This window comes from Lathamus discolor, chromosome 3, assembly GCF_037157495.1.
Source record: "Lathamus discolor isolate bLatDis1 chromosome 3, bLatDis1.hap1, whole genome shotgun sequence".
In the NCBI taxonomy this organism is placed as follows: Eukaryota; Metazoa; Chordata; class Aves; order Psittaciformes; family Psittacidae; genus Lathamus; species Lathamus discolor.
Genome location: NC_088886.1, coordinates 121,937,703 through 121,951,566, shown reverse-complemented (window position 1 = coordinate 121,951,566; position 13,864 = coordinate 121,937,703). Strand labels below are relative to the sequence as shown.

General features: G+C 47.7%; 1 protein-coding gene across 1 annotated transcript in view; it reads right to left on the bottom strand.

Annotated features, from left to right (window-relative positions):
* Nucleotides 1-13,864, bottom strand: part of ITGB5 (integrin subunit beta 5) — a 63,970-nt gene that overhangs the window by 38,393 nt on the left and 11,713 nt on the right. Inside the window, exons 3-5 of the mRNA XM_065671392.1 lie at nt 13,234-13,438; nt 8,016-8,265; nt 3,784-3,952 (exon numbers count right to left, since the gene is read on the bottom strand). Of these exons, the coding sequence (XP_065527464.1) occupies nt 3,784-3,952; nt 8,016-8,265; nt 13,234-13,438 (624 nt within the window). The remainder of the gene's footprint in view (nt 1-3,783; nt 3,953-8,015; nt 8,266-13,233; nt 13,439-13,864) is intronic.

Sequence of the window (13,864 nt, the reverse complement as noted above, 5' to 3'; positions counted from 1 at the left end):
TAGCTGTACAAACTTTCCCCACTCCTTGGGTTGAAAACCAGGCCAAAAAAATTATTTGATCATTACAGAGCTCTTAGACAGCTCATGCAGAAGAAATGCTTTGTATGAATTACAGTGTGTAAATACCTAGTCAACAGAGTAGCTATTGTTGCTGACATCTCACTGCCTGAAGGGGAGGAGAAGACCACGCTTGGACACTGTGGCTTGGAAACAGCAAGACTCTGGAATGCCACGGTCAGCTTTCCCTGGGATGTCCCCCATGATGCCATGTACTCTGCTGTTGAACACAAAGTACTTCATGGTCAGCACCCTCCTTTGCCCTGAAGGCAGGGCACTTCTTGACTCCATCACTAGGCATATCAAGGATGAGGGGGTCATTAAGAACAGCCAACATGGTTTTATGAGGGGGAAGTCATGTATGACCAACCTTATAGCCTGCTATGAGGAAGTGACTAGGTGGAGGGATGATGGTAGAGCGGTAGATGTGGTTTTTCTTGATTTCAGTAAGGCATTTGATACTGTCTCCCACAGCATCCTCATAGATAAGCTGAGGAAGTGTGGGCTTGACGATCAAGTAGTGAGGTGGATCGAGAACTGGTTGAAAGGAAGAAGGCAGAGAGTTGTGGTCAATGGCGCAGAATCTAGCTGGAGGTCTGTGACTAGTGGAGTTCCTCAGGGGTCGGTGCTGGGACCGGTGCTGTTTAATATTTTCATCAATGACCTGGATGAGGGAACTGAGTGCACCCTCAGCAAGTTTGCTGATGACACAAAACTGGGAGGAGTGGCTGACACACCAGAGGACTGTGCTGCCATTCAGCGAGACCTGGACAGGCTGGAGAGTTGGGCGGGGAGAAACTTGATGAAATTCAACAAGGGCAAGTGTAGAGTCTTGCATCTGGGGAAGAACAACCCCATGTACCAGTACAGGTTGGGGGTTGACCTGCTGGAAAGTAGTGAAGGGGAAAGGGACCTGGGGGTCCTGGTGGATAGGAGGATGACCATGAGCCAGCAATGTGCTCTTGTGGCCAAGAAGGCAAATGGCATCTTAGGGTGCATTAGAAAGGGAGTGGTTAGTAGGTCAAGAGAGGTTCTCCTCCCCCTCTACTCAGCCTTGGTGAGGCCGCATCTGGAATATTGCGTCCAGTTCTGGGCCCCTCTGTTCAAGAAGGACAGGGAATTGCTTGAAGGAGTCCAGCGCAGAGCCACAAAGATGATTAAGGGAGTGGAACATCTCCCTTATGAGGAGAGGCTGAGGGAGCTGGGTCTCTTTAGCTTGCAAAAGAGGAGACTGAGGGGTGACCTCATCAATGTTTACAAATATGTGAAGGGTAGGTGTCAGGATGATGGAGCTAGGCTTTTTCCAGTGATATCCAGTGATAGGACAAGGGGCAATGGGTGTAAACTGGAACATAGGAAGTTCCACGTTAACATCAGGAAGAACTTCTTTACTGTAAGAGTGACAGAGCACTGGAACAGGCTGCCCAGGGGGGTTGTGGAGTCTCCTACACTGGAGATATTCAAGGCCCGCCTGGACAAGTTCCTGTGTGATGTACTGTAGGTTACCCTGCTCTTGCAGGGGGGTTGGACTAGATGATCTTTTTAGGTCCCTTCCAACCCTTGGGATTCTGTGATTCTGTGATTCCTAAGGTCGTAACTGCCCTAAATCTTGGGTTCTGAATATGACAGAGAGGGTGAAAGCTGGAAGAAGCTTGAACATGCCAGTGAGATGCAATGGGGTGCCACAGTAGTGATGAAGAAACCCACCCCAGAAGTCACCAAGATATCTTTATGCTCTCCCTGCATCAGGGGAAAATTGTTCCTGACTTACTAGAAACTACTGTCTGTGCAGGGTTTAGTCACTATGATGCTTCCTTACTCATCACTGGACACAAAAATCATCCTCATCAGGAAGCAACATTTCACTGCCACCCCAGATGTCTGCCACCTTCATCGCTTTGATGGCACTGAGCCCCACCACAACCCACATCTGCAGAGCAGTCTGGGCCATTTTGAGGGAAATAAACCACTAAGTCCCCATTTTGGCTATGGAGCTTAGGAGGTCAACCAGCTGACCTGAAATTTTGGCTGTTCTAAGTCTGGATGGACAGAGCGTTTGTCGTTCACGCCTGTGATTAACAGGCAGCTGCTCCACCCGCAGCAAGGGGCTGCCAAGGCAGCACAAGTCATGACGCAGCCGTTTCTCCTGCTTTGCACACCGGTCCCATGGACTTTCTTTCCCACACCCAAGCTCCAATAATTAATTAACTGCCACGGCTGCAGAAATTCCTCTGTCATCACCTGCCACATCATGCCAAGAGCCATGGAAGCGCACACACTCACCTCTGCTCACCCTTCCTAGAGGGCATCCTGAATTTAGATGGTGCATGAGTCTAAACTTATCTTCTGAATTTAGTAGAGACCTGGCTGTGCACTCAGAAATGACAGTAGAAGATTTTGGTCCATACCAACAGATTAAGATGGCACAAATGTGCAGAAATCATCTTGCAAGTCTCCTGTCTTCTACCACCATCTCCAAAATGAGCCCTCAGACACCACAGTATTTTTGCACCATAGGACAATGTTGTCCCATTTTTGCAATAACATGGAGGGAGGGACCACAAAATCTACACGGCGGGTGGCACAACTGAGTCACCATCCCGAGATGTCTCTGCTATGACCATGAGAGCTGTCTCTGCAAAACTGAGAAGCACATTATGCCCAGAGTATTGGGAGAAGTGCTGTAGTTGTGCCAACAATATCCGTGCCAGGCTGGGAGAGGGAAGTTGACTGTTGGGTGGCATCAGATCCAGTGGGGCAGGTTAAGTCCTGCCGAAAGCATGAAATATAAATGAAGCCAACCAAGGTAAGGGAAAATGTTTTCCCACGAGTCTGCATCCTATCACTACTGCAGACGATGCTTATCTCCTGGCTCCCAAAATCCAGACCCAGAAGAAAACACAGTTAACAAAAGGACTACGCAAGGCTGGATCAAACAAAACCCAAATTTGACTGTAGTCAAGAAGGAAAAGAAGCAACCAGAGCCATCCCTGGCGAGCAGGGCTGTTCAGCCACACAGTGAAGGGGAGCAAACTCTTCCATTTCTGATGCACAAAGGGATAGAAAACAACCCACCTACTTGTTCCAGAAAGATCTTCAAGCAAACATTTAACAAAATCCTAAAGATGTGGCTACCATGGCACCAAGCTGATGAACTCTGTCTTTAATTACTGCTAACAGCTCCAGTTTTGCCGACAAAGAGGGAGAGCAGGCTATCAGCGCCTGGAGCGGGGATCATCCTGCCCCACACACAAAAGGGGCAGGTACGAGCAGTAGGAACCAGCTCCAACCCTTAACATGAGTCAGCCACTGCAAGATCTGTTTGACATGTGGTTTGGAAATGCATTGAGCTGACGCACAGTGCTGCTGCACACAAGTATATGTGAATCTTACAGGATTTCAGCCCGAGCGCTCAGGGATCAGTGCCCACAAGTCTAACCATGTGGTGAAATCTCAGCCCTAAATTTGCATTTGCAAAAGCTCCATTTTTACCAACTTTAAAGAAGAAAAAAAATTAACCTTTTTTTCTTTGCCTGTTCATGTACAAAAGAGCATGAAAACACTAGCTTCCACTTTTCAAGGCATTTTACTGAGTTTTGCAAGAAAAATGTAGTAGTTACTTCCAAGAAATGTCATACTGAAGCTCCGTCCTGGTAAAAGAACAGAGCAGAAGAAACTCCCTCCTCTTTTGCCATGTTTAAACCCACAGAAATCAGAGCAACTCACCTTGCACACAGCAGCCTGCAAAATTGCATCGAAACCACCCTCTGGAGCATCTCGGTTGCGGGAAACCTTCTGTTTCTGAACTTCTTCATTGAAACGGTCAACTTTATCCGTTAGGGACAGGAGGTGGCGGAAGCCAAAGGATGGGACACAACTGGGGAACAGCTTGTAACTGCAGGAGGAACAGAGGAGTGGTCAGCGGGGAGGAACCACACCAGCAGCCAAGAGCTGCAGAAGCTCTCAGCTCTACCAGGCTGGTCACCTGTTCAGAGGGATGGAGTCGCTCCCAAGGCTCCATGTTTTGGACACGTTAATTCCTGGTTATTTATCTACAACCCCCCACAGTAGAGACCCTTTTGGTTTTTGTTTGTTTCTCCCAGGATCTTTGAGCAGCTGAAGTTCCCAAAGATCTCACCAAGACCAAACGTTTTCCTCCACGTAAGGTGTGAGCGGACGCACCAAGCACCAGCCTGCCCTGGGCCATGTGGCTCTGCTTTTTCAGCACCCATAAGGCAGTTTGCACACTGGGAATTCACAGAGCAGGATACAGAGGGTGTGTTTTGGCAGAACCACCCTCCCCTGTAGCCTGGGAGGATGATGTGAGCTGTGCCTCACACCAGCAGAAGGGGTGGGCTGGTGTCAAAGGGCGCCACAGAAGAGCATCACTGCCAAGAGCTACTTTTTCCCTATTTTTCAGTGTGCATTTCACTTTTCTTGGCAATACATGCCACTCACTGCACATCACCAGCCACCTGGCAATTGCCCAACATGAGCTGCATTAGTAACTAGCATTAACTCATGCATCCTCCCACTCTCACTGTGAGCAAACACCATTTCCACTTTCCCGAGTGTTGCTGAAGCAGAAAGGTAGGAGGGGCACCCTAAGGCAAAGAAATGCCTTAGCGGCTTACCAGGAAAACGCCTTTTTTCCATACAGAACTACCAGGAGGCAGCTTTGGTGCTCACCACATGGTCAGGAGAGCTCAGCAGAGCAGCTCCTGTGGTGTGGGAAACTAGTGGAGGGAAGAGGGAAGACAAGGGTTAAGAAGAAAATGTGTTTAAAAAGGAGTTGGGCTGGCACTAATTCACTCTTATCTTCAAAGATAAAGCCTGGAGAACTATTAAAGGCCTCCGCTGACACATGACCCACTATGGGTAAGTTGTAAGAGGCATTTTACACAAAGGAGTATTTACAATTTACCACCACTGGGAACTCAAATCCCTCACAAGGGACCCCGCACAGCTATGCACACACCTAGCCATCAGGCAGGTCCCATCGCCCTGGGCCCAGCTGGCAGTTAGAGCCACCCCTTGTGATCAGCCCCTTGTTCAGACTTGCATCCTGCTTGCATCTAGGGCCAAGGCAAGGAGTTTGCAATGTCTGAAACCTCTGCACTGCAGGGTCTCAGCAAGCAGCCCTTAACCCACATGATACATCCGGGTGCTCACTTTGCCAGATCCCGTGTGCAGAAAGAAAACACTGACACACTACAGGGTTCCATCTCCCATGAAGATGTATAACTTAATCCTTTTTCCTTTGTTTTACGCTCCGGATTTACTGGCAGAAGCTGCTGGCAGCAGGAGGACAGACAATGAATATCCAAGTGACTACGCAAGGGGATGCAGAAGTGCGGGTGGGTTATCTCAGGCTGTAACCTTCACAGGGTGTATCACAGATAGATGGGCAATTAGGCCTTCAATCTAACACTGTGCTGTCCTTTTTTAATTTAGTGTTTGTTTCCTTTGTATTATCTCTTCTCAGTGATACTGTGGCTGCAAGAGGCCATGTCCTAGCTCCCCAGGAGGTAACAGCTGGGATGCTGAGCCAGCAGCAGGGGCAAGCAGCAAGCTGGGGTAGATGGAGGAAGCACAAGGGATCTCAGCCAGACCTGCAGGACAGCTATTACTGTGAGGAGGAGGACAGAGCCTGGACAGGGGGCAAAAACCACCCACTGCAGCTCATGTTTATTTGCAGCTTTTCTTAGATCTGAGCAGGCCACTGGACAAAGTCTGCTTTGACACTAGAGACAGCTGCAAACAAACCACACCTGATAACCCACCTCACCACCACATCAGCAAGTAACCCAGCAGCAGTGACAGCCTGCTCCCAAGGCAGGCATGGGATGGTGATGCCACCAGAGAACAATGGGTAGTCGGCATAGAATCGTTGAATAGTTAGGGTTGGAAAGGACCTCAAGATCATCTAGTTCCAACCCCCCTGCCATGGGCAGGGACACCTCACACTAAACCATCCCATACAAGGCTTCATCCAACCTGGCCTTGAACACTGCCAGTGATGGAGCACTCACAACCTCCCTGGGCAACCGATTCCGGTGTCTCACCACCCTAACAGGAAAGAACTTCCTCCTTATATCCAATCTAAACTTCCCCTGTTTAAGTTTGAACCCGTTACCCCTTGTCCTGTCACTACAGTCCCTAATGAAGAGTCCCTGCCAGCATCCCTATAGGCCCCCTGGAATGGGTGAAGAGGAGACAGATGGCAACAGGAATGGAGCACCCATCAGAAAAGCTACACTGGGCAATCCTGTCTAAATGGTTTCCCAAGATCAGGTTGGCTCAGTGTAACCCACAAACAGAAAAGTAACCAACTGGGTAAAACCAAAACAACATGCAACTAGCCTGATCACAGTGGGAAGAGCTCAGGTGACAGCTCTGGATGCCCTTGATGAAAAGGCATTGGCAGTTTCAGGCAGGCCTTGCTGCAGAGTTATCTATCCTCTCCTCCTCTCTCACCTCTCCCCTCCTCCATGTGTCACTCTATTTCACCCAGCAAAAGCCATGCCACTTCAATTAAATCATACACCAGCAAAACACAGTGAAACCCAGCCCTCAGCCCCTGAGCAGCGTTAATGGTTGATGGAGACTGATGATGATAGAGATGACTGAGAACATCCCTCTAAGGCCATGCCAAATCTATGGAGGAAAGAGCTACGACGAGCGTGATGTACACCACCATGGTGGCGAGTCACCTCCTTGGCTCAGTCAACAGTCACTTTTGTCTATGCTTCATAGCCAAAGCACAAGTTTCCAGTGTTAAAAATCCATTTGACTCTCCTGTCTCAACAGAACTGGTGAAAAGAGAATACAGATAATTTTGTCTGGTCAATAGTCAACATGCAATGAGATGCTAAATACTTGGTCAATGCCAAGTTAGCCCAGAAACTCTTAGCTGATGTGAGCTGTCTTTATCTGCCTCTTACACAGAAATCTTACAGGATGCATGTTCACAGAACTTGGCATCGATTCCTGTAGTGATCTGACAAGGTAAGTATCCATGAATGGCTCAAATGAAAGTGCTAACTTTACTGTCCTCACATGACTAGAAAGCATCCCAGTGGTGAATGAAGCGTAGATAGGGACCATGAAGGTAAATGCCAACAGTGACATTCTGCCAGGAGGGCACTCGCTGCTATATCCATCCTTTCATGCCAGCTTCTAAATCTGTCTGAGCCAGGACACCCTCCACTACACCCAGTTTCACTCTACCATAATCCCCAATTCAATGGATTTGAACCTGATTCTGGTGGTTAAAAGGCAAACAAAAAGACTCTTGCAAAGACACTAAAAATCAGAAAAAAACAAACCAAAAAAAAAAAGGGGAAGGCACTGATGTCATGCAAAGCAAACCACATCATTTGTGTCTTTTGCAACTTCCAGCCTGCTTTCCTTCCACAGCAATAAAGATGAAAAAAACTGCCTGACATCTTCAAAACACTTTACAAGAACCCATTTATCAGTACTACAGTCACAAATCTCAGTTCCTCCAAACACTTCTATTGGGAAAAACATACATTGCTTTAGTCTGCTTATCTGTAAAATGGAGACAAAGAGCTTAATTGATTTACTCAAGACCAAACTATGACTCAGAACTAGGACCAGAAATCAAGAATTTCTGGCTCTTCCTCCTTTTTCTTAAAGCCTGTAAAAAAGCCTGCCATGCCTGCATCCTCTTCAGGTACGTAAAAACAGCTTCAGGCTCCTCACACAACAGTTTCCCATCTCTACATGCTTAGACCTCCCAACAGCCACTGCAAAACTGTAAGTTGTCCCATTTTGAATCACTCTGGAGCATCACAATGTCAGCCATGGCTAATCAGCATTCCCAAAGCCGCAGCTTAAGTGTGGCTCATTACTTAAAGCAAGAACGGGAAGACTGCAGCCAGGCTCTGTGCAAGTACAGGGCTTGTCCCTTCAAGGGTGCACCTACCACTTACCCAATGCAGGGATTGTTTTGGTATCTTGGTGCTGTGTAGGAGAAAGGAGAAATATTTTTGTCCACAAAAGATCCAAACCCCAGCCGAAAATTGCTAGTGAGCTTTCGCATCTCTTCAGCCAGCTTCGTCCCCAGATTGCGAATATTATCTAGGTCATCGTTCATTGACAGGGAGAGATCCATCAGGTAGTAGAGGTCCACGGGATAGTCCTCAACTTGTCGAACCTGAACGCGGAAGGAGGTCTTGTCACCTGCATACACACAAGAGTTGAGTGCAGTGAAAAGGAAACTCCTAGCACACAGATAAAGCAGACCACATGCTTTCTCCCTCTCCCGCTGCAGAGCAGGTAGATTACTTGCAAAAGAAGAGGCTGAGGGGAATAAGCTTTTCCAAATCCATCCTTTGGGAGACTATCAGGAAAGCAGGTAATGACTATGGGTCCTCTTAAGCTATGTAGTGTGCTGGCTGGCAAGGAAAAGACACATTTATGAAGTGTGTGTCTCTATTTTACTTTGGAGATATGGGAAAGGGCCTTTCCATCCCAGCTGAGAGAACACTTAAGGTGGGGGACACATGAAAAATGCTGCTGCCCCTGGCTGTGTACAGGCCAGAGGAGTTTTCCTATAAAACTGGAAAGAAAAGGGAGCAATGTGAACCTCAAATGGATGCTTCAGGGACTACTGGAAGAGGGATGCTGCACACGCTTACTTGGTTATGTCCTCAAAGCAAACCAGGAGCAGTCCAAGCAGTCCTGCACAAAAGAGAGAAGGAGGTGGAGCAGGAGAAGGAAGAGGGTCAGGAGAAAACAGCCAGTGTGAAACGAATGTGAGATGTCATCTATGCAGGAAAGTCAAGTTAGAGCAGACACGGAAGAAACAGCTTTGAAAAAGACCTTTCCCAAAAATATGACCCGTGCCACCATGATTCTAGAGAAAGCAGGGCAAAAGGGAAGTGAACTGGAAAAAGAAGGTTGTTAGCATCACCCGATGAAGCACTGAGGCAGACATGAAGTAATGAACGCAAGGGAAGCAGCAGACAGGGCTGAGTCACAGGCTGCGCAAGTGTGGAGAAGAGCAGAAGAGAGCCTTTCCCCTGGCCTTCCCCTGTGCCAAACTGCTTCCAGAAGAGGTGCTGTGGGGGGAGGCCCCTGCTGGCACTGCCCACATCTCGAAAAAGGTGAAGTGGCTTCAGAGTGAACTCAGCTTCCCACCAGATGGGCCCTGGTGGAGCCAGAGAGGAGGTGGCAAAAGTTTGCCTTATGCTTTGCTGAGAGAGACATCTTAATGTAAACTCCAGGCACAGCACCCTCAACCCCCAGGCTGATTTGGAGACCCCATGACCCCAGGTGCCACCACAAATTGTTTTCCAGCTAAGTGGGGTCTCAGACCCAGAGACTTGGATCCTCCCAAGACCAAGCTCCCACTCCTGCCCATCCCTCCCAGATCTTTGTGGCCAAGGCTGAACTTCGGGCATTGGCAGGTTCTGCAAAGCACTTGTGACTTCCCCTCTTCTTACCCAGAAATGAAACGCACATATTTTAGTATTGTGAAAGCATTTCCCTAGCCATTTTATTGTTCTCCTCATTGTGTGCAGCAGCACAGCTGCTTCCACTTACTTCCAGCCCAATGACATGCAACAGCAGCAGCATCCCAAAACTGCCGTGCTGGCAAGACATGGCGTGAGGGGCTTTTCAGTCCTGCAGACAGGAGCCCTGGCACCTGGGGTCATGCTGTGCTGAGCTGCACACAGAGCCAACACATGCCCAGCACACCCGCTTGGTGAAGGAGCCAGGGTCCCAGCACCCCGGGGCATGTGTCGAGCCTGCCTCTTTTGCAGAGCTGTGAAGGGTTTAGGTATGGATGTGCTCTTTGCTCCACCACTTCTCTGTGTATCTCAGCCAGCTCAGTGCTGGGTACCAGAGGAGTAAGCTACAGCACCTAAACCAAGACCTCCCCTCTAATGAGTTCCCAGCACATTTAGATCAAGGGTAGTTCCAAGCCAGGTCTTCTTTTCTCTTTTACAGGTAATTGCTCCCCTTTGAAGCCTGATCCAATACCACCCTACAAAGGCAAGGCTGTGAGAGGCACCATGTGCAAACGTGCACACATAGGTGTTGTCCAGAATTCAGCTGTAGGAAGCAAGAAACTCTTGCCATCAATATTACTCCTTATTCTCCCTGGCTTTCTTTTCTGACAGGAGCAGGACTTTTCTGGTACAGCACTGAGGTGTGGTATGCAACAGGATGCAACTCAGCACTGACCCAACAGTAAGCAAAGTTATCGAGGAGGCTCAACCAAATCAGGTGGGCCTGATGCTGTACCTGGCATGCATTTGTGGGGGAGCAAAGAAGGTCATAATTTATATAGTGCCAAACCTGCTAGCACTGAGTGCAGGGTAACAAACAGTGATTGCTGGCATGACTTTCATTCAGTTCTGCAAAGAATGTGTTTAACTCTGGGAAAAATCCTTATTATTTCCTGTACTTATTTTTTTCATTCCTACATATTATTCCCACTGGAATACCCACCCCTTCCAGGAAAAGAAGAGGTGTTCTTCTGCACTTCCCAACATTTCTGTTTCCAAAACACTGCCCTTCATGAGCAGGTCCTAAGATGGGAATTCCTGCGGCAGAAAGGGTACTTGGGAAGCTCCGATCAAACTTCTTAACAGTTACGAATTCATTAGTCCCTGAGAAGCACCAAAACTAACAGGACCCTGGGCCTGGTTCTTCCTTCATTCCTATCTGCACAAACCAATTAACTCACAGAAAATATCGCTAACGTATGTAGATGTAAGTGCAAAAGAATTTATTATTCTCTATGCACAATATTACTCTCACACTTCTAGGGATAATCCAGCCCTCTCCTTCCCCACGTACTGCTACCACTATCCTCTCCTTAGGGCTTTTACTTAAAAGTTTTAATATCAAAACTGAATTCAGAAATATTTCTTGGATACTCTCACAGAGGAAATGCAGAAAGTGGAAAAACTGCTTTTGGCCACTTTAAGAGCACAAACTCGACAATCATGCTTATCCAAGAAAAGCTGCCTTTTCTGCTTGGCGAGGCTTACAGCTTGATGGGCAACACAACTTCCATCTATTCAAGTTTTTAGTTCTTTTACATTACTCATGATTTTCGTTTAACCAGGACGCAGTGCTTTATAGCTGGACCCAAGATTAAAAAGCAATATCATAAAATCTAAATGCTTGATCTGAAAGCTACCCTGTGAGGACATCAGTTTAAGACCCTTGGAAATTAGCTGTGGGCACAGAGATTTGGGGATGTGACTTCTGCCACAGGATGATGAGATCAAACTGCCTGGGTGGGAACACAAACAATTGACAATGCATTCCCTTCTGCTTCTGCTTAGCGGTCTCAGTATAAAAAATCAGCATTGCCACAGACTGCCGTGTCAATTCATCTTTGAAATCGTACACCCTTCATGCTCAAAATTAAATCAACATTGTCTCCTTTTTGTCTTGGGTTCACAAGGTGAAACCCATTCTCAGGCTCAAGGATTAATGGATAATTTAAACTGGGGATGGTAACACAAGGCTTTAGGAAGTCATCAGCCCTAAGACAGAGTGCTGCCCATGGTCAAAAAAGAGCGCAAAAAAAGGAAGATGCTATTGCAAACATCCAGGTATATCACACTCTGCAATGACTCTGGTGCTCTGCAAGAGGAGCATGGGGAAGAGAGCTCACCGGCTCACCATGGGTATCACTGTGGACATCTTTGGGGTGATTCCTGCAACTCAGCCTAGACGTGAAGGGCTTTGTCTGCTGTCCAAGGAGAACCAAAGATGGACACAAGCATGGTCCATGCAAGGGCTGGCAGGACCAGCACACCAGGCCTGTGCAGCCCAAAGCATTTAACAGCATGGGCCCCAGGAAGCCGCAGGGACATGGATCCTCACACCCTCCTGCAGACCGGAGTGGTGAGCATCCGCGCCTCCGTCTGGGTGAAACTGCCCAGGACTGGGAAAGGAGAATTTGCTAAGCAGCAGTCGCCATGCATGAAGGAGGATCTTGGGAGACAATATGTGGAAGCCGAGCCAGCCCTTTCTGCCAGGAATTGCCTCAAGAAACAGGAGTAATAACAACTCCCTTTTTTTATGGGAGCAAACCTGTTTCATCAGCGGCATTCAGTTACAGAAGCCATGCATCCAGGGGTGACTACCATCAGGTATCTGTTTTTAAGGCGGAGGCAAAATTTCTTTACATTTGATGACCTGACTGATGACAGCAAGCGTACTGCTGAGGAAGCATGTGTGAGAGACATGATGACTATCCAACCCGTAGAATTAAACCAAAAACTCCTGCAGCAACTGGTAGGCTCTGAGAGCACCGATAACATGAGCACCAGCACAAACTCCTGTTTTTCTTGGGCAAGAATCACATTTCATTTTTCTGTATGCTCATGAGAACCATCACAAAACTGTAAGCCTTAGAAACCCACTCCAATTGCTTGTAATGAATCGAGCTTTTATATTTGCTTAACTTTGTAATAAAGAGCTTTTTTTTCCCCCCTTCAGAAATATCAGCTGCCAGAATTTCCCAAAAATTCTGAACCCACATTAAAGCCTCCCCCCACCACGCAAACACTTTCGATAACAAGCGTGCCCACATGGCTCAGGCCAGCCATTCCCTTCTATTTTTAATTAAAAGGAAGAGATTGAAGAAAAATGATGGCTCAGGGGAATGAAACAAGGATCTGGCTACAGTCCAAGGCCTGAGTCACAAGTTCAAATCTCCATCTTCTGCCTTGATCCCATGGCTGTTTTGCATACCGACAGAAAACAGATACATATTTTTGTTTCCAATTTATAGAAGGAGCTGTCTCAGTTTGGAGTCAAACACTGTCGGCTTGGTGGGGATACAAAGCTATTTTAACTCCTTCCACCCAGTGACTACGTTTTTAAGCTGAGCAGGCTCCTCTCAAATGCATGCAACGGTGAAGATTAATACTGGTAACAGTTATGGGTGGCTTTGATTGACTTTGCGTGACAGCAGTGTCCTCTCACAGAAGGCTTACGCCTCAGTACCAAACCCGTTTCTGATGCACCACCAAAATTCATGGGCTGTGGAAGGTACCAGCAGCCACCTGCTTTAGTGGGCTACAAGGATATGAGCTGTAACACACTCTCGGCACGTCCCTGGCACCTTTTCTCAACCTCACACCCCCCAGCATTCACTCAAAGCCACTGGGGACTCACCAGGACGAAGATTCAAGGCAACCTTCTGAGGTGTGATCTGTGTGACATCCAGGTGAGTTTGGCCCGAGCCCTTGCTGCTCAGAGGGACGTTCTTCACCACGCTGATGCTGCTGCTGGGGTTTTCAATGGCTCCGGCACAACCGTTTGCAATCAGGTTCTGCAGGAAGTCACACCGTGATGTGATGGACTTCGTGCTGCCGAATTCCTGGGGGTGAAAAATGGACAAAAGGAAAAGGGAGAGAGCAACATCAGTGCCACAGCAGGAGATTTGTTTTGATGGGATGGTATCTGTAGCAAATAGGAGATGACAAAGAGAAGCTGTTGTGGTGGCTGAACTCAAAAGCAACCTGCACTGAACATTTCAAAGGCATCTACCAAAAAACAAATCCTGCACGGATTCGAAAATGAATTTGCTCACAAACCACTGCAGCGGAAAAGTAAGCCTGACTTAGTCACTCCAGCTACAGGTCCCAGCCCTGTCTTGGACCATGTGAATGCAAAGCAGAAATGTTTGCTTTGCTGCCTGAGCAGCCAATTGCCATATCTTCAAGGGTAAAACTGAGAAGCTGTTATCTTTTGCACATGCATCGACTCACAGGAGCTTTGCAAAAAAAAAAAAGGAGAGAAGACA